Source organism: Camelus bactrianus, chromosome 15, assembly GCF_048773025.1.
Source record: "Camelus bactrianus isolate YW-2024 breed Bactrian camel chromosome 15, ASM4877302v1, whole genome shotgun sequence".
Lineage (NCBI taxonomy): Eukaryota > Metazoa > Chordata > Mammalia > Artiodactyla > Camelidae > Camelus > Camelus bactrianus.
This window is the reverse complement of record NC_133553.1, coordinates 45,048,971-45,069,582: the sequence shown is the minus strand read 5'-3', so window position 1 is coordinate 45,069,582 and position 20,612 is coordinate 45,048,971. Positions and strand designations below refer to the sequence as shown.

Sequence of the window (20,612 nt, the reverse complement as noted above, 5' to 3'; positions counted from 1 at the left end):
CCTGGTTGCCGTTTCATTTTATCAATCATGTATTCAAAATTTCTCTGCAAAGGACCTGTTTTGAAAGAGGCCTGGAACAAGCAGTAGATTTGAGCCCTGATAAAGGCTCACTTTTCATTCATAGTCAGAGCCTAAATGTGCTCTTCTTGTACCTAAACAGATAATAAGCACTCAGCACACTCCTCCTCCTTGACACAACACATTGAGACTAATCACACATAATTGGAGAGGAGGAGCAGAGGGCTGGCCATGCTATTGTGTCCAGAGGACAAACGGTCAGTTTATGAGGCTTTGGGCTGATGTAGTCATTTCTTATACATCTATAGAGAAAAAAACATCCTGTTTGAAAGGAAAAAGAGAATGAGCAAGAGAGACAGAAAAAAAAGAAGAGTTGGCAGATTTAATACAATTAATTTGAGGGCGATCTGAAAGATTTGCTTCATTTATTTATTTTTTTTACCAGCAAAGAAAAACCTTTGCTGTGTTGACAGATGAAAAACTACCACCACTGAAACAGAACAAAGACCAAGATATTTTCTAAAAGGTTGGGGGGTGGGTAGTAGGAATCACCGAAAGAAATTCTGTCTCCATGAGAGGGAAACATATTTTGGTTGAGTCCAATTCAAATCTCAAGCTGTTTATACGTATTTAAAGACAAAAGTCTGGTGCAGGAAGCAGAAGGCAAAAAAGGAATTTGGGGTGGCTGGGGCATCACGTGGGTGAGGAGGGTGGACTCCATCATCCACATGTGGCACGACGCACAGGTGGTGGGGCCCGAGGCCTGGGGGCTTGAAAATCTCAGGGAGCCAACAGCTTGCTGTAGATTATAACCAGCACAGATTTCTTTTTTTGTGAAAATATTCCCTGGGCATTTGTTTTCCTTGTCTTCTGAGCAGCTTCATCTTCTATCCATTTCTGGTTAAAATGAGCAGAAGTGGGTAATGAAGGTTTTCTTCATATATATCCTGGTTTTCCTTTTTCAACTGAAAACAATAATAAAAAGGAAGAAAAAAGGTAAGGAGACTCAGATTGGGAATTTTCACTCTCCAGTTTTAATGTTGAGTATCATGAAGACTTCTCACCTAAAATATACCGTCCTGGAAAAAGAAATCGCAAAAAAGCAACTCCAAGTGGTTCTCAGTAGCAGTGATAAGACAATACTATGCATGAAATTAGGAATCTTTTTTTTTTTTTTTTTTGGTAGTGGGGTGGGGTTTATTTTCACAAATAGCCAGGCTGCTTTTGTGACCTCTAGGAACTGTGAGGCACTTCAGCGAAGGGAGAGCTGGACACTAGCTCATCTTCACCAGATCAGCCGTTTGGCATAGAAGTCTCTGCTCCGGGGCCTCTCTGCCCCCTGCCAGCGACCCAGGAATCAGGCCGGCAGGCGTTTCAGATCATTTGGAGACTGCACCTGGGCACGATGGAAAGGCTGGTGGGGCCTAAGTCATTTCAAAGGCTCTCCAGCTGCTTCTTAGGGGTTTTAATATTAATGACAGATAATTCAAAAATTCTTCTCTTCGAGGAGGAAGACATATTCCAACAATTAGAGCACCAAGCTTCGATACTAGTCAGGTAAATTTCCGACAGCCTTCCCATGATAGATTTAAAAATTCAGAGTACTCAAATCCAAAGTACACTTCTCATCCAGCTTGAATAATTTTGAGAATTGTATTTATATTTATTTTAGCAAATCATAAGTTGCTATCTATAAAGACAAAATTACTATTTTTGAAGCCGGTATTTTGGAGCCAATTGTGAATCCATTTTTTGGATTTATAAGGATCAGAAATAAATATTTCTTTTAATTATACATGGAACCAATTCCTTTATTGCTTCAAATCAGACAAACATCCCACCCCACCCTGAGTCCAAATGAATGGCTCCAAGCAGGACACTTTCCTGCGTTAGTGGGTCTGGGGGCATGTTAACTTCAATCTTGGATCTTTTCAAAGTGCATGTTTCTTCTAAATCATATTCCCAAACCATGACGTGCCCTCACCATGAAGGACAGCAGCAACGATCCTGCTTTTCCTTTTCCACTGGAGAATGTAAAGCCAACCCAGTCTCGACTTTCTAATCCATTTTCCTAAGAACTGATGGTGGTATAATTGTTGAAGTCACTTCATTCCTTTTTCTTAGATGATGTTAGCTCTTTTTACAGATGCTTAGTTGTCTATTTAGAAAGGTCTTCATGGATTTTTTGTTGCCACCAAAGTAGTGACAGTGTTAATCCTAAACACATGTCCCCCAATATCACTCTTTAATTTTTTAAAATGACCTGAAAAATGGCTTCCCAAACTTCCCAAACCAAACCCACTCTAACCAGGCCCTACTGACTGTAAATACCTTTGTTGCCAGTTGCCCTAGTGATAGAAGGAGCTCACTGAAAAATTTTACTGAGGGAAGAGGGGGCCAAGCTAGCTAAATTCTTCCTCTGGGACTGGGGATAAGGGAAAGTTGATTACTCAGCGTGAGTCAGCTGACCTACTCACTCACAATGCACTAATATACAGAGACTCAAATGAGCTCTTTATAAAGTCCCTGAGGTAATATGTGGGATAAATAATTCTTCTGTAAATATGGGTTAGAAATCACTTTTAACTTGGATTCTATGCTGACCTCTGGAGGCCAAAGCGGAGGCTTCCTTGCTCAAAGGGGCCAGGGGCCAGCCCGGTGTTGACTGTGAGCCCTTCCCGCCACGGGAGAGAACGGACAACCCTCCAAGGCAACACTACACCCCAGCACCAAGTCACTTCCCAGTCCAGTCTGTGCCGGGGGTGCAGGGGTGGGGTACCTGAACACACACAGAGCTGTTAGGAAATATGGACTTCGATGTGGTAACATTATGTGGTTTCAGAATAATTCCATTCACCCAGACCGTACTTCTTGCCCAATGAATAATTATAATTTTAAGAAATAAAAAAGTACCTTGAAAAAAAATGAACAACAAGCAGATTGTGCATAAAACAATTTTTCAATTTTATAGGTTAAAACAGCGTCTTTGAGGACGAAACTAAATTATATAGCTGCTATTAGTAGCATTCTGCTTTACTTCATAATTGGATGTAACACACCCAGCCTCGCCACGGCGCGAACAGCAGCAGCGGGAGTGAAGTTCAGACTGTTTACCCTTTACAGTATCCACAATTATCAACAGCACACCACACAGATTATAAGCACCAGCCACTTGTAATGTGGCATTTTGAATAGATAAGCAGAAGTGCAATATGGCCGTGCTTTTAACACAATGTACTGACTTGACAGCCGATCCCAAGCCTAAATTCTCATGGCTAAATAAAAAAATAAAGAAAATAAACACACGGGTGGTTTTGCAAAGGTTAAAAAAAAAAAGGAAACTATGGCATGTGAAATTATATTTCAAAGAATATTTTGCATGACGGAGAGTATTTCTATCAACTCATTTCAAGCCAGCTGTAATCTCTAAGTCAAATCTCTACCTCGATAAACAATTGGCTGTCTTAACGTCCTAAAGGTTTGGATCCCCACCACCCGGCAATGCATTTGATTCCTAGCCTGGAGGAGACCAAGAGGTTGGGTGAGAGAGGGAAGTGTGTTCTTTTTTTCCCCTGTTGCCTGGATGAACAGAAAGGAAATACTTTAAAAACCTACTACACCTTTGGCTGCCTGGTTCCTGAGCACGGTGGCTGCATGGTGTGGGCACCATTTAACAAAAGCACCGGCAGAAAAGTGCAGAATGGCACCGTTTTGATTACAGGCTTGCTCTTTAACGGAAATAAAATTTCACAGTTAACAATGAGAGGTGAAAAGTTTAAGAGGCAAAGCTGTTCCTCCTGATCATGACTGTTAATCAGCTTCATGGGTGGTTGCCTAAATCTGTAGATTTTTTTTTTTACCTTGCACTACTGCCAAGATTGTAACTAATTTCCCCCCCCCCCCTCAACCTACCCCTCCTTGTAAGAGGAGGGGTGAAAAACTCAGCAGAGGAGGCAGCTGTGTATGAGTGACGTGAAGCACTAATGCAGAGGGCAAAATTAAAATTCATGAATCTCTTCACAACCATTTGTGTAACAAGATTAAGACGGGACAGCGGAAAAGAGCGGCATTATCAGGCGTCTTACAGTCCTCCAGCTGGTTACGCTCTATTCCAACACAGTAGGGCTAAGAGGATAACACGCAGCCCGAAGGAAAACGCTGCCTCTCCATTTGGGAGCAGGCTCGTCCCTGGGACCATGGGGGTTTGGCCAGAGATGGAGAGGAAGAAAGCTGATTGCCGCTCAAGATGGAAAACTTTTAAGCCCCGGCTATTAGCACGCCGCAAACAAAAGCGGCCAGGGAGGAGGATCCCGGCGGCTGCGCGGGCCCCTGCGCATCCCCGGAGCCCGGGGCGGGCGGCGGCGGGCAGGAGCCCAAGGGGGCCGGGGTGCTGGCTTCTGCCGGCCGCAGTCCCCGCGTCCTGGCGAAGAGCACTAGCGCTCGGCGGGGAGCGTCCCTGCAGCTGGGCCCGTGGCTCTGCCTCTGGGCGAGGTCCTCTCCGGGTATCCTCCCCTTGCAAAGGAGACCTCCCCGTGCCAGCTGCAGTTGGGTCATCCGGGCCTCTCTCCGTGCAGTCAGCACACGGTTAAACCCGCTGCTGGAGCAGAAAAGCCGGGCGTTCTGTGCTTCTGGTACGGAAGGGACAAGAGGCAAATTCTGGCTAGTCGCAGGAGAACCACAAACCAGCTGAAATTGCTCTCATCATGAAAAACAGACGTCATGGGTGCACGTTGATACCATCTACGTAGGGTGCTCGAACCCCCAGAAGACTCCCCTAGGGTTCTACTTCCTGAGAACAAAATGCAGCTCTCACCTGCCACAAGAACGGAAAGAGGAGGGGAACTATTTCTTAGCCCAGTGTCAGCCAGGTGGGGAAATGAACTTTAAAGCAATCATGACGAGATAAACTCTAAGGCCACTTAGTTATTTATGGAAACTTATTTTTGTGGGACCAATCATCAGCCTATGATTATTTACGGGGATGCTGAGGGCATGGTGCACAGTGTAACCTAAGAGGCGTGTTTAGGGATTTATAAAATGTGCTGTGCTTAGCAGGGTAGTGTACAACATTGGAAAGAAAAAGAGGTCGCTGTCCACTAGATGCTGACAATCTAAAGTTCTAGACAAAGGAGAGGTGGCCCCTGAGGACCTGACTGTCTGGCGTGTCCCAACACACTTTTCAGATCTTGCAGGGAGGAGACAGAGGGGATCAGGCACAATGCTGAAATTTTCTGCCGGTGGAGAAACCCACACCTTTGCTCTCCTGAGCCATGACTGAGAAACTAAAAGCATTTGTCATTCTAAAGGGAAAGTGACTGACATGACATTGAAGCAGCAGCCATCAGCTGATCCCTGTAGCTCTAGCCCCACCCTGGAGAGAAGGCTGCTTTTATCTCTTTGGGTAGAGGAGCCCAGTGGGCCAGGAGAGACCCTTCCCTGACCAGGTAAAGCCCTCAAAGCCATTCCTTTTGTTCTGGGGAGGAGCCAAAAAGGGAGACCATCCTTCTGGAGGTAGGTAAGATTTGAATAAAATGCCATTCTGTTTTTATTTTCTGATTGTAAACAAAGGGCCTGACTCCACCGGGGAGAGGAAGTGATTTAACCCCTTGGGTTCACAAGGCATCATCTTCCCCCCAGGAGCTTACATGGAGCCCTAGAGACCCAAAGAAAGGAACCCATTTCCAGAAAGTGAGGATTTCCTTTCTATTGCTTAGCAGATCAGATCCACGTTGCATATAACTTTTCAAAAGTCAACACACTTCTACATTATATCATATTCACATTCTCCCAGGAGAAACATTAAGGTCAGGCCTTTACTTTTCTGCCGTCACAACTTGCAAAAAATGACAAGTCAAAGTCTCTTGCCAAGGTCAGACTAGCTCAGAGAAGGAAGATTTCTGTAAGGCACAAAATTACAGAAGAAATACATGTTACACTAGTAAGTGTGATGTGTATTAGCAAACGCTGAGATTCCTAAAAAGTTGTCAGTGGAATGCTTGCCTCTCAGTGTCCTATATTGCTCCATACCTATAAATAATAAAAAGGCTGATAACATTGCTTTATGTAAGCAAGCTTAGAAATCACTCTCAGATAAGTGCTTTTGACCTAAATCTTGTAGCGCCTCGATCTGACATATAACCCCACAACTGTGAAATTCTGTGAGATTTAACAGTCTCAAACTGCCAACTGACCCAGCCATAAAGCAAGCAGAGATAAAGATTTACAGTCTAACATGATACAATTAGACATTCACCTTCTATTTATTTCAGCGCAGCTAAGCATTTAACCTACTTAAAAGCTGAAGGTTTTTCATTAAAATATAAATGCTTGTTTATCATTCATTCTCTGCCACCTCCCCTGCATCCTACAAATTAGTCTATTATGAATGGAAAGATTAGTTTGTTTCAGAGAAAGGAGTAAACAGGAATGGTTTCTGTAAAATCCTTCTAGACATGCAAAGATAAAAGATGGCTTTGCCACACAAAATAATCAGATACAAATAGCTGTTCAGAAGCAGCACACCTAAGGAGTCCTTTAATCAAATATTTAGGTTACCTGCCAAAAAGACCATGATCTCTTCAAAATGCAATGCAGATTAAAGTGTTATCTAACACAAGCAGAAAACTAACCTTGGAGTGGAAGTTTGAAATGTGTTCATCATAATTTTCATGTCTTTGGATAGAGAAACCAGCTTTTTCAGCTAGATTGCAAAACTGGTTTAAAGTAGTCCCTCGACGTGGGGCGAACACCACTGCTTTCCCCTGGAACATTAAAAGAAATTCACACATTGGAAAGCTGGAAGGCAACCAAACATAACAGACATTGGTCAGAGCATTCCATGTACTGCTCTCAGGTAGAAAACTCAGTTGTTCTTGAAACGTCCACACAGGATGGGCATTCGCGCTGAGAAGAATTTCAAGGATAGATATACATCAAATAAGAAAAAAATCTATTTCATATTTAAGTGGCCAGTTGCTATATTTTATCATCTTCAAACAATGCATGTAATAAACAATACGTGACTCAACACTGGTATTCTGTACCATACACACCTCTCTTGGGTCTAGTGGATTAAAGCATCCACTAGATTTTAGAATAACTGGTCCAGGGCAGTGCCATCCACCTTGCGACTCCTTAGCAGCTGGCAACAAATCTGCCACACAGCTCCAGAGCATGTGGCCAAGGATGCCTATAAATGTTCGTTTATTGTGCCCTGGAAACTCAGTGCCCAGAAATCCTCCACAGAGACAAGTAACCACAGTCCATTCAGTTCTGCCACCAGCCTTTTCCATGACCATGCTGTCAGAGACAGAGCTACAGGATCCTGATTTCCAACTTCACTGAATCCTTCATGAGGGGCATCATTATGGCAAAGCACCTCCTCATGGTATTCAAGTGATTCCTTTGCAAAGCAAGTGGTATAATGAGGGCAAACAAGCTTGTCTAGAGAAACTGTACAACCTTATCTGATTGTTGCAGTGGGGAGAGTGGGAGGACTTGAATGAAATATACACCGGATTTCAGAAGGCCCTCTGACATGAAATTCCACAACGACCATTTGCTAACTCCTGGGTACATGTGGATTTTTCTCCTCCCTTTTAGATGTGCACACAATGGCTCAACTTCAGAATCTTCTTTTCCTTTTATTTGTTTAAAAGATGACTGTATGCTTCTGTTAATTTCAGGGTTACACTTCACCTCTATGAAATACCACTTCAGGTTTTGAGGGAATCAAGAAACTATATCCCAGTTTCTTTTGAAAGGTGGGGTTCATCATTCATACCTGCCAACCGTTTATTGAGCCTTTGGGATGTGGCAGGCATGGGGCTAGGTGGTCTCTATGTCTCATCTCCTTTAGTCCTCAAACTTCCCTCAAACTCAAGATAGGGATTTTCAGCTCCATTTTTCAGGATGCTCAGAAAGGTTGAATCATTGGCCAAGATGACAAACCAGTGAATGATGGGAAATTTACCTGACTTCAGTGCCAATGCTCTTCTTATGAGTCACAGTGATGCCAATAATAATAATAATAGCTACCACTTTCCTAGGTGCTCCACGAGCCTTCCCTTTAATCCCCTCAACAACTTTGTACGGTAGACATTGCATCCTACGGATGATTAAACATGCTGTGAAGGGTTTGAAGTCTATAAGGAGGAGCTGTGTGGCAGAAAAGGGTCTGGACTTAAAGGAGATCTCCACCATTAAACAGTAGTGTCACCTTAGGAAAATCAGAAGAAAAGAGTCATAGAACTGTTGACCTAGAAGGGACCTGGGAGATGATGTTAGTCCAATCTCCTCATTTTTCAGAGAAGAAACTCCAGTTTTCCTAGCCTGGCCCAGAGTTTTCTCATCCATTAAATGGGAAGAACAAAGCCCCCCTTGCCTTCTCCTCCACCAGCACGTCGTGAGGATCCAGTGAGGTAATGAAAGTGGAAATAATTTGAAAACACAAGCTCATACAGATGTAAGACTAAAAGCATCTATGCCACCTACCAGTGCTATAAAATCCCATCAGTTCCCTCTCCTTCTCAGTCTCTTCCCCTCATTTAGCTGCAAGGAAATACACTGATCCACTGTCCTGAACATCAAGTGTGTTTTCATACTGTGTTTACATAGATGTGTATACACCCAGGCACATAATTATACCAGCACCAATCACGCCACTACACTTAAGGTTCTGTCAGCTTTTCCAATATTAATTGGTATTTTCAGGCGGTTTTCAAACTTAGCAGCAAAAATTCATTTTGATGTGAAACTAGATATAATACGTGGTCTCAGCAGGAGAGCAAAAGTCTCCAGTAAAAAAAAAAAAAAAAAAAAGAGGGAACACTAGTAGGTCATTTTAGTTCTTTCTAAGAGCTGGTTGCCATTCCAGATTTCTGAATAATGGAAGTTGTTTTCTTTTAGAGTCACCTGCAAAATCGTCTTACTGTTACAATCGAAGGGTTGATTTTTAACAGCTGTTATCTAAACTATATACCGTAATGTTTTCAGGACTCCGGGGTTGTTGGTTGCGTTGATGTTTGCATTCACAAGATACAAACCCCAGCCTCCTATTGGTTGGGGTGAGCTGTAAGGGGACTGAACTGAGCATATGTCTCAGTTTCCTTGTCCTTCCCCACCCACCACCCCTAAACCAGCAGCCCTTCCCCCTGCACTCCCCACCGTTCCTCCCTGCTCTAGTTTTGACCTTAGCCCTCATCACCACGGACACACATCATATCCTTGTTTGTTACTGCCCATCTTCTCCGGCTAGAATGTACACTTCAAGACAACAGGACCTTCTAATGTTTTATTCACTGCATTTTCCCAGTGCCTAGCAGAGGGCAGACGGTCAATTTTTGTTGAGAGAATAAACTAAATCCAGATGTTGAATAATCCAAAAAAGTCAAGTCTCTGGGAATTCGAAGGCCACGTTTTATTGCTTATTCTTTAGAAAAGATTCTCTCCAAGTAGCTTTTACAGAGTTAGTGGCTATAATGGGATTTCAGAGGGCAGCTTTCTGTGTACAATACTGTCCCCACAAGAAAGAGAAAGAGCGAGCGGTAGTTTTAATCTCTAATTACTCAGTTATGAATTTTAAAATGTTTTCTTTTTCATTTCATTGAATGCAGACATCGTTGAGATGTGGATTAATATTTAGGAGGGACAATAATACATCATCCATTCAGTCAATAAGCATCCACTGAGCCCTACTGAGTGCCAGCATCCGCCCCATAATGAATGGTTTAAGAAGCCCCCCCCATACCCCCAGTGGAGCAGGACTCTTTGGTACAGTCAGAGGAATACTCCTTACAATTTCGGCTGCAAAAATCAAAACAAGAACAAGAATATAGATTCCAAATTAGCCCATCACTTTAGAAAAATTATTTTCAATTTACCAAAGCACAACTTTCTAAGCATTCACAGTCACAGAATTATTTTAAACTCAGAATGAACACTCAATTGAATGTAAAATTTTGACTGATGGGCAGAAATTTGAGAGTTGTTTATCCCTGGAGAGAAGAGAGGAGTAGTTCCACAAAACAACAATGATATTGTTTACATTGTAAGCTCAGTTGTGGTTATTTTGCTAGGCTAATCTATACTCATGTATTAAAGGATGTGTATTTCTGGAAAAAATAAGTATTCTTCAGATTTATTTTACTTCAGATTTATGCTATGCCAAAGAAATACCTTTATTATTTTTCCATTTCTACGTGGTCAACTATTAAATACTGATTACAAGCTTAAGTTTATGGTTATTTTCTAACCATTTCTTTGCCTGGTTTCTGAGATGCCCGACCCTGGCTTCTCTTTTCCACGTGCCCTTTCATTGTCAGTGGTCCCCAGGGCTCTGCCTCCTTTTTCTACATGTTCTATGCAGTTCTAGGCAATTGTACTGAGATCTACAACTTCAGCTATCACTTATGCATCAAAAACTCTCACGTACAAAACTGCAGCATTCACTATTGTCCAGGGTCCACATGCGGATTTTCAGGTGCCTACTAGGTCTCTCCATGGGGATGTTCTGAAAGTACCTTTAACCCAGTCTGTGTAAAATGGAATTCAATATCCTTGCCCAAACTATTACCCTTCCCAGGGCACTACCCACCCATCTATCTCTCTCCTTCTCTCCCTGTCTCTCTCTCTCTCTCTCACACACACACACACACAGCTGAGTACCCACTAAGTACCAAGCACTTCCATACCTTTCACCTTCAAAATGAAACTGGAAACCAGGAAATCATGGCATTGCCTTTTAAAACCCTTGAATGCCACATCCCGGCACCCCCATCTCTGTCATCTGCTGCATGTGGCTCTCAAACTGTGTTCGTATGGCTTCAAGGGTGGCCTGGAGGGGTAAAAAGGAGACCAAGCTTCTCATGTCCAATTTAATTAAAGCTGCCTCACTTTTGTATGTTTTATAATTGGGGTGCTGGCTAAAAATACTTCGACCGAAGGGTTCTGCCATTTAAACAGGGCTTGGAAACCAATGACGTGGGTTCCACCTTTTGGGGATGGCAGGCAAAGCCCACTGTGACCTGAGCCATGTCTATCTCTGCAGCCTTGTTTCCGTCCCTCCCTTGTACTCAGCTGGGGCTCTAGTCCAAACTCAGTGCAGTCCCCTGATTTGTTCTTCCAGGGACCGCACGTGTCTTTACACATGCACACTTTCCCTTTGGGTGGCATGCTTCTCTTATCTCCAGTTCTTTGTCTACATGGTAAACTCTTACTCATCCTTCAGCACTTGGATAACATGCCCTGCCCCTTGACGCCTTGAATGACCTCCTCTGCTCCACCCTGTGCCTCCTGCCCCAGTTAGCCCTTTCCACTGCGATGTCCTGAACTCACTAGCAGATAACTGCCAGCTCGCTTGTCTCTCACACTGGACTGTGTGGTCCTTCGGGGCAGGATTATTTGACTCTTTCCCTAGGTGGGCACTCAATAAATGCTGAATGAACCTCTCAGTGAGCACCCATTCCATTCCCTCTTCTCCATCTTTAGGTCTGCACTAGCTCCTAACTGAACAATTCTAAGTAGACATTGGTCCATGGGCGACCCACGAAGAGCCTTCTTACTTTCAAACCCTCTCTTATTCCAAACCAGCTATTTTCTTTTTTGCCAGCCAGAGTGATCTTTCTAGAACCCACATCTGACCACATCAAGGCTCAAACTCTACCAATGGCTCTCTGTTACCCACATAATGAAGTCCAGTCTCTCCATCATCGTGTTCTCAGCCTTTCATAATGTGGCACCCCAAACAAACTCTGTAACCTCATCTCCTGACCCTCCTCAACCCTAAACCCTAACCACACAGCACTCTTACACTCCAGCCAGAGCAAACTCCTGCTTGATCCCAAACATAACATTTTTTCGTACTCACCACTGTGAGCACTGTTGCTCCACCAGGGAGGCTCCTTTCCAGTCCCCTTCCTCTGATGCCCTTCTTACTATTCCAGACCAAAGTCACATAGCACTGCTTCTAGGGAAACCGTCCTCAGGCAGTTAGTCAGTCTTTGTGCTATATCCCTGGTACCCACCATGTTGCATTAGACTTCCTGCTACACAGTGCAAGTCGCACAATGCCCTTTATTCCTGTTAATACCCCATGTTCTCCAGGCCGGTGCCAGGCAGAGAGTAGTTACTCAACAAATGTTTGTTAAATCAAGACAGAGTCCTGACCTTTGAGTACCTCACATTCTAATGAAGGTGTAAATCAAAAAGATTCACAAAACAAATAAAAACAGCACCAGGCTCTCTGTGATCAAGGGCGGGGCTGTTATAAGCCATTTTGCACCATCCACTGGAGTTCCCCCTGTGTGTGTGTTACATCTCCACGACCACATTATCAGTTCCTCAGGGGCAGAGATTCCACATTGGAAACACTGAATGAACACCTGGGTGGGCTTCCAGAAAGAACTTCTAAGGGCGGGGCTCCTGCTCCGAGGGTCTTAAAAACAGTCTGGGGACTCTATTCCTGAGAGAGCCAGGTTTGGCCCAATGCAGCTTCTCACCAAGAACAAGGGAGGATTTGTTGGGCCTCTGGCCCAGCAAGCAGAGTGGAACCCAAGGGTCTTTCGGCACCACCTCAGGTCATGCCACTGCGCCCAAACTCACCAGGTATTTCCCTGAGATAAGCAAGAACAGAGGTTTGTACAGATGGGTGCAGAGATGGTAGATTAAAAAAAAGAGGAAATGAAGGAAATCTGGTGGTAAAAAGAAGCTGCTCTTCTGAAATGAGAGTTCATGATTTACATTTTTAGCGCTGCTTATAGTCAGGACTCCAGGAATTTGGCGGTTACTGAGGGCCAGCTTCTAAAGAAGGTTAAATGAATCCCACAGTGATATTTTTGAATTCTTGACAATCGGTTAGCAGCACTAGCAAGCTGGAGAGCTGTCAGTATCACGTCCCCATCCATCTCCGCACAGTCCTGAGTACACTCATCCTGTCTGACTGGTTTGGCTCCCCTCCCTGAGCCCAAAGCCATCAGAGGAATACTAGTAGGTGCCATGTGTCGGCTGTCATTTCCGGACTAACGTTCAACTTCTAGGCTGCTGTAGCTGTATTTTAAAAGAACACAACAATTAGGGGGTCACCCATGACTCATCAGCAGCGAGAAGCCACCCCCTGGAGGGAGAAAGGTGTGGGTGGGGAGGGACGTGTTGCTTCTGGGAATGAGTAAAATTTGCTGATTTTATTCCTTTTTAAGATCTGATCTTTTCATCTTTTAAGTTTGCTGGGGAGTCCCTTGTAGGCTTCTGGCAGGAGTCAAATGTTTTTACAGTTTCTCTCAACCAGTAAGTTCAGGGAAGTTTCTACCTGGAACAGGTAGCGATCATTTCCTGCTGCTATTTGGGGCTTCCGGTAATGACTTTCCAGGCAGAAGTGCCTGTTTATCTGAGGATTGAGGCTCAGTCTTGGGATTTGACACTGCCCCTCAGCCAAGCCAGGAACCCACCCTGGTGACTAAGCTGTCTCTCGGGGCCTGTGCCCCGCTCACTCATGATCCCCTTTATGAAAACTGAAAAGCAGGGAAACTCCTCCTCTCCATCTACCTTCTTTGCTTCTGGATCCTGTCTCCACTCAGCATATCTGCCTTAGCTAGAAATCCAGGACTCATACTCCCCAGTGACAGCAGAATACGTTTCTTTCCACAGCTTGACCTTTGAACCTTCGTGTTACAATGACTTCATTCTTGCCACCTAGTAGTAATTTCTCTCCCTTTGCTGGTGGATGTGTCTGTAGTAAAAAGTGTCATCTTCAACCAGGCAGACAGTCCTCTGGACTGCAGGGCCTGCGGCAGGTATGTGGGACACGGGTGCAGGAGAGACACAGCGGGTACAGTTATGTATAGAAAGCGTCCAAGTCCAGGTCAAGAACATGTTCTTTCTCCTCCTCCCACCAGCAATTCTCAGAGGCAAATTTTTGGAAAGAGCCCCCTATATTCTATACTCATCACAGCCCCAAAGTCTCTCTAGTTCTTCAAGGTAATAAGGGCTAACATACATATTCAGAGCCAGTCCTGGGCTAAAGCTTTCCTGTGTGTTGGCTTGTTTACTCCTCATTTTCCAGATGAAAAACTGAAGCTTCAAGAGATGATGAATCCAGAAAGTGGCTAGATGGTCAGAAGAGACTTGGGTTTTGTATGTAGGTATTTTCTTACCCAACTCAGTATAGTTTACCTTCAGAAACTGGGTAACTGGAAGCATTGGGCCAAAGTGCAGTTTTTTCTGAGCATCCTGAGAATCTGCTGCCTCTCCCATTGAATCTGCTGAGCCTTGAATTACCAGGAACTCAGGATCCACCAGTGCAGCTGCTCACATTGTTTCTCTGTAGGCCTCTTAGGGGCCTTCAGCCTCTGGGCCACAAAGCCATGGAGGGGTTGTCTGGGCTCCAAGAAACATTAAAAGCAGCTCTCATTGTAATGGAATAAAACCTTTAATGTTATCTTAGTCTGGGACTGTGACAGCAGGAGGAGGTCCTTTGGAAGCAGGACAGCGGCCCTGACAGCTAAGAAGAAGAGCTCAGTTATTCCTCTGGTTACTCCCAAGCCCTGGGAACCCTTCCAACCCACTGGCATGGGATATGGAGCTGCTTTGTTCTCTGCTAAGTCCACGTGACCCTTCTAGGGTCCACCTGGTGGAGGCCCAGGGAATGTAAATGCCCTGCACCCCCAGACCTCCCAGTGGGGATGAGATTCCTGGATAGGAATTTCAGTATGTCCATGTGCCACCCACAACTGGGATCTCCCCCACTTCTGGTAGGCACCCGACCCTTTAGGCTAGAGCACCTGGCAGTCTGAGCAGGGCTGCAGGACATCAGGGGTCTAAGCGAGGCCCCCTACTCTCATTTCTAATGTTGCACCTTGACGTAGGCCCCTCTGGTTTGGCCTGCCCACGCCTCACGGAGCAGGAGTATGTGCTGCTGACTCCAGGGCGCTAGCTCATCCTTCTCTGAGCTGAGGGCGAGTATCAGCTGTCAGTAGGGAGGCTGCCATCCTCAGAGAGGGCCGCTGTGTGGAGCCACACTTCAGACAACGAGGAGTGTGTCCAGAGTTTATAGAGGGTACAGGAGAGCTGTCAGACATTCCAGTCTAATCTGCACTTAGGTCTATGCATAGCTTGGGCAGTTTTCTATGCAAATCATGCAAATCTGCTGCAAAATGGAGTAGGGATGTTGGTGATGAGTGACGTACTGTTTGTGCAGTGGGAGATCCAGGCGTCCTCGAAAGCATTGTATTTCTGTGTAGTAGATGTTCGTAGAAGCCTTCACATCCAGGAATCTCAGTGCCCTCTCTGAAAATCCTGATCTTGCAAATGCTCACAAGAACCACCCAGAGCTAATGGGGGGATGAAAGGGCCCCCAATTTTCTTCTACCCTTAAATTGAAGTCACGCTCACTCAACCATGACAGCTGCCACCACTAGCTTGGAGCACACCCCTTCCTTGCCTCAAGACCCACCTCACAGGGGGAATTGAGAAGGCCAATTTAATTTAATTGATTACCACTTACAAAGCTGTGGTTACTCCTCTGAGAGGCCTATTGAAAGTTTCTGAGCTATATAGAGATAACAAAATAAAAAGCAACAGTGTAAGGCAAAGGATGATTATCAAATCGCTCTGAGAACCTGCAATGTGAAAACGATATAAAAGAAAGATTGAAAGGTATTAGTCTGTAAGTCTCACTGAGGTCAGAAGACTAGAGCAAATCTTTTTTTAAAAAGACTTTAGAAACAACTTTAGAAAATACTTCACACACATGCGCACACTGCAGTCCTTTCTTGAGCTCCTGTCTTAGGCTACATTAACATTGTTAACCGATTTTCAATTCTTACAGCACAGCAAGAGTCTTACATACTTACAAGATCTTTTTTTAATGCATGAGCTTTAAACTTGTTTTCTTACTTTAAATAGATGTATATTAACTCTCCGTTTAGGCTGCAGGACCGCCTAGCTTAGTATAACAGTCCAACAAAATAAGAGTGGATACAAACTCTGTAATTTACTCACAGGCATAAATGGATATATAAATGTAAAAATGTGCACAATGTTTTATGCCATGCTTAGCTTCATTGTGACCTAATGTTTATAATATGTAAATAATGGCTTCCTTTTAAAGCAAAGGACTTTTAATACACAGATTCCTCTGAAGTCCCTTTTCTGTAACATAAACAGAAATAAAAAGAAAAAAAATATTCTGTGGCAATAAATAAATACCCAGTGACAAAGGTTACCATTGAAGGGATTTAAAATGACAGAAGTCAACAGAAAACTTTCAATATCATACTTCTACTTTCATATGAAGATATTGTTATCAAAGGAAAAGACTCAAGAAATTCTTTGATAAAAATAATCTCACACTATCTTTGAAGCGGTTTCATTTATTTTACTACCCACTGTGTTCCTTATCAGAAGGCCAAGGGTAAGAAGTTCCCTAGTTATGATTAGGAAAGAATCTGATAGATCAGAAGACTCAATTGAAGTTGGACATAATAAGTATTAAAGTATTACATGACATTAATCCTGCCATTCCATTACTCTCTGCATCTTTGTGCACAGACTAATTATTCCGAAGCCAGTGTTCAGGAGAAAATAGAAACATACTTACCCTGGGCTGGAGTAATCTCTTTATTGCATCAACAAGGCTGGCTCTGTACTGGTCCAGAAACAGGCTGACATTGAGAAGAGAGCAGAATCCAGATTAAACTGGGTTTTCAAGTCTAATGATACTAATGGAGATAAGAACAAGGCTAATTACACATGTTTACTTGACACTAAAAAAGAGAAATTGTTTCCTTCCATTCAAATATCTCACTAGAATAATAATAATCATAATAGATACTGTGCTCAGTGTTATCCAATCAAAGCCAAGTCATCAACCTGTGATGGGCCAGGGGTCACACACGACTGGGCCGCATGTCAGTGTGAAAGGGACAGTTTCTAAGCTGCTGTTTGGGGGAATCATCTGGTTGAGACGAAGCTCTCCCAATATTTGTTACTGAGAGTGCTGTGAGGCCACCTTCCAAAAACAAACCACCAGCCCTATCACACCCAACTCACGCAGCAGATCTCAGGTGGTGATGGTTTTCAGTGACCAGCAACAGCACTGAGGTTAGATTCAACCAGTGACCCACGAGTAAGCAAAGACCAGGTTTAGGCGATGTGACCCAGAGACCATGGCAACTCTGGATTCCGCCCCCGCCCCTTGATCTCCATGTTGATTTTTTTTTTTTCCAGTCCATGTGATTTTTCATTTGTCTTTTCTGGTTTGAGAATTTATCTTGCTGCTCTGTCATCTCTTTGGCTGGGTCAGTCTGACCCAGGCCTTATTTGGAAGCTTGGGACAGAGTCTCCTTACCTGGGACTTGCAGGCTAGAACACTGGGCGGCCTTGTGCCTCAGCCATCTCATGAGGGGCCTGAGCAAAGCCCCTACTCCCATTTCTAACACTGCAGTTTGGTGTGGGCTCCTCTGATTTGGCCTCCCCGCTCCTCACACAGCATGGGCCCTGCCTCATCCTTCTCCGAGCTAGAGCTGAGTATTGGCCATCAGTAGGAGCACAGCTGTGTGGAGCCACACTTCAGATAAGGGGAGAGCATAGTTCAAGGTTTCCTAGGGCCTGGCTCTGACCTTTCTGCATGTGACCTTGGGCACGTCACTTCACATGAGGCCTCAGCTTCCTTGTCAATAAAGACCCACCTGTGTGGCTGTGGTGGGCACCAAATGAATGACAAATGTGAGCTGACAGATACTGGTTGATGACCTGCTACATAGTAGGGACTGTTTGGGCCTTGGAGATAAGCTGTGAATAAGACAACATCCCCATCCTCAGGGAGCTTCTGTCTGTATCCATCGCTGCATCACGAGTTCTAGCCCAGCGCACATGGGGAAGGTGCTCAATAAATATTTACTCACTGCCTAACCGGCAGATCAACACAGTCCGTGAAACGGAGGCGCTTACGTAGGGTGAGTTTCAGTGCCTCCAAAACAGGATGAACGTGCTCTTTCACTGGTCTGGCTGAGGAGGAATCTGCATTTAGGTAGGATGTTTTATCAGACCAGGTTCTCTCCTAATTCTCTTACTTAAGAGGAGTTGGGAGAGCGGCTTATGAGATGTTTCCAAGAACTCAGTGCTTGGGTTTCACCATGACATACTTAGTGGAAGTTTCTTCTATAAAACGCTGCTTAGAGCAATGGAAAAAGAATCCACTTAAGGTGAGCTAGAAATTATGTCTAGAATGGGAACCCATCCATCAATCAGGAGAACCTGATTATTACCCAGGGGAAAATTTCTTATTGTTCCATAAGACCAGGCACTAAAATCTTAGAGCACAGAATGTGTTTAATTTGAACGCTACAAAAATGTGCCTTTTAGTCATATTAATCAGTGGTTAATAACCAGTAAGGACTGATAAGAAAGGAATCAAATTGTATTTAAGTGTTCTAAAATTTTCTCTTTGGGACTATGTATCTTACTCTTTAGTGAGGTAATATCTTAAATTTTAGTAATGAAGCATTCTATTTTGTTAAAGGAGACTATCTCTGTAAGAAATATCTCTGTCAGTTACTTGGGTCTATGGGACCCAAGTGATGGTTGGGATATATTCTCAGTTTATACCTGGGCATCCTAAGAGCTGGTAAGATTGTTAGAAATAAACAACAACATAAAAGCTGAGTTTAAAGCATCACCTTATAAAGTACTATTTCTACTTAATGTTGACAACGGTGACCAAGATCTTAACATCACAGCTCACTAGAAAATGCAGCTTAACACACAGTACACATTCAAAACAGTTATTTGAAAGCTAATGCTGTCTACTCCATCACTTCAAATCAAATTTCCCCAAAGTGATTCTTGTAGCTCTCTAATAGGTTTTTATTCCAAGCAAGCTCACCTTGCAGAAGCTCTGGTGCAGAATTTATAACGCTTTGTAGGATCCATCCTATGAGCAATTTCTCTGTGCTGTAGTGGGAGTGATATATAATCTCCTGAAAATTCACCCCTTAAATAAGTCCTAATGGGTTCAGAGAACAGCAGTAGCTTAAGTGGATCTATTAAAAAAGGCTGAGTGGGTCAGTGATTGGGATGGAGATACCGTTTCAACTCTCCCTTCAGTTACTGATCAAAATACATCGACAGTCAGTCTAGTTTGGCCATTAAACACACACACACACACACACACACACACACACACACACACACACACACACACACACACACACACACCTCTATATAATTCACTTGTGGAATCAACGCTTATTTTGTTCCACTGATCTGAATCACAGATTGTATGACAAAGGAAAGGTGCCAGGCCATTTTCATCACCTCCTTAGAAGCAGTCAGGGTTTTCTGCAGAGTACAGAGCAGCTACCACTCCTCTCATTGGGAAATTAATTAGTGCAGAGAACAAGGAGACATTTCTGTCAGTATCCACAGAGAGGAATACCTCCCTGTAGTTTTCAAGGTGAAATGTGCTCAAACTCACTGTTTTAGATGTAACTTTCAGCAGATGAATGGCCTCTAACAGTTTTTATCAACTGATTGCTGGGGGAGCCTTATTCTGATCTCACTTGGTGCCACCCCATAGGCGTGAGATCTTGGCAATCTGTCTGTCTTCTCTGGGACCAGATTTCTTCAGGTGTGAGGCGAGAGGGCTGACTACATTTGGGTTAAAAATCCTTTCAGGTGGAAAGGTCTGTGAACCGTGATTCAGAACTATCTATGATCACACTATCTGGAAGAAAAAGAAATTCTAGAGCCTATTTGAGAAAAAAAATTTTTTTTCACCAAACCCAAACTTTTTTCATCATTTAAAGTAAAAATGATAGAAAACAGAATCAATCCACTGTATATAGTTAGTGAAAAAACGCTGTCAGAGGAGGTGAGGTGATATAACTTCCCCCTCTTCTTCCCCAAGTCTCAGGCTGCAGGTGTGTCTGGCTACGGGTGGCATTTCAGACCTGCTTTCCAAGCCTTTAGAGAATCCAGATGTATAGAATCTTTCTTTATTTCTTTTTTTTTCAAATTCACAGACTCATTTTTATTTTTGCAGAGCTACAGTAAACTGGAAAGCCATCAAACACTGAATGAAAGTGTTCATTGGGTAAAAAACATCTTACTTCCAGACTCTCAGATTATTGTGATTGTACAGGAGTCTGGAAAGGCAGGCTTAAAATTAACAATCACTCGCTAGTCTAAACTCAGCAAGGACCAGGCTGGACTGCATTTCAGAAGAAAGGAACTCATATTAAATTCAACATGAAACAAGTCAACCAAAGAACTTAATAGGCAGGGTTTGTTTTTTTTTTTCCTACATCTGCGGTTGAATATGCTAATATTTTGATGTTTGTCAACAGCATCCTTTTGCAGGTATGGCTGTACCTTGATTTTTCCTTCTGTTTATTTCAAAGTTGACATTTTACAAGTTACTTAGGAACTGGTGAACCATGAAACTATATTTCATTGTCAAAAATGCTGAATGGTGAAATAATGACTAGCTTTCAGTTTGCCTCTTTATTTTATAATCTAGCTGAGCTACTAAATTTAGATGTGAGCTAAGAAACTGTCTCTTCTGGGAGATAAGTTATTTCCCCCATTGCCTACAGGTTTAT

General features: G+C 43.5%; 1 protein-coding gene across 3 annotated transcripts in view; it reads right to left on the bottom strand.

The window, feature by feature from the left end:
• Positions 1-426: 426 nt before the first annotated feature.
• Positions 427-20,612, bottom strand: part of CAMKMT (calmodulin-lysine N-methyltransferase) — a 316,073-nt gene continuing 295,887 nt past the window's right edge. For all 3 annotated transcript variants that reach the window (XM_074378797.1, XM_010967729.3, XM_045504792.2), the window contains 3 exons: positions 16,610-16,673; positions 6,648-6,779; positions 427-983 (listed from right to left, as the gene is read on the bottom strand). In XM_074378797.1, coding sequence (XP_074234898.1) covers positions 906-983; positions 6,648-6,779; positions 16,610-16,673 — 274 coding nt within the window. In that variant the 3' untranslated portion in view covers positions 427-905. The remainder of the gene's footprint in view (positions 984-6,647; positions 6,780-16,609; positions 16,674-20,612) is intronic.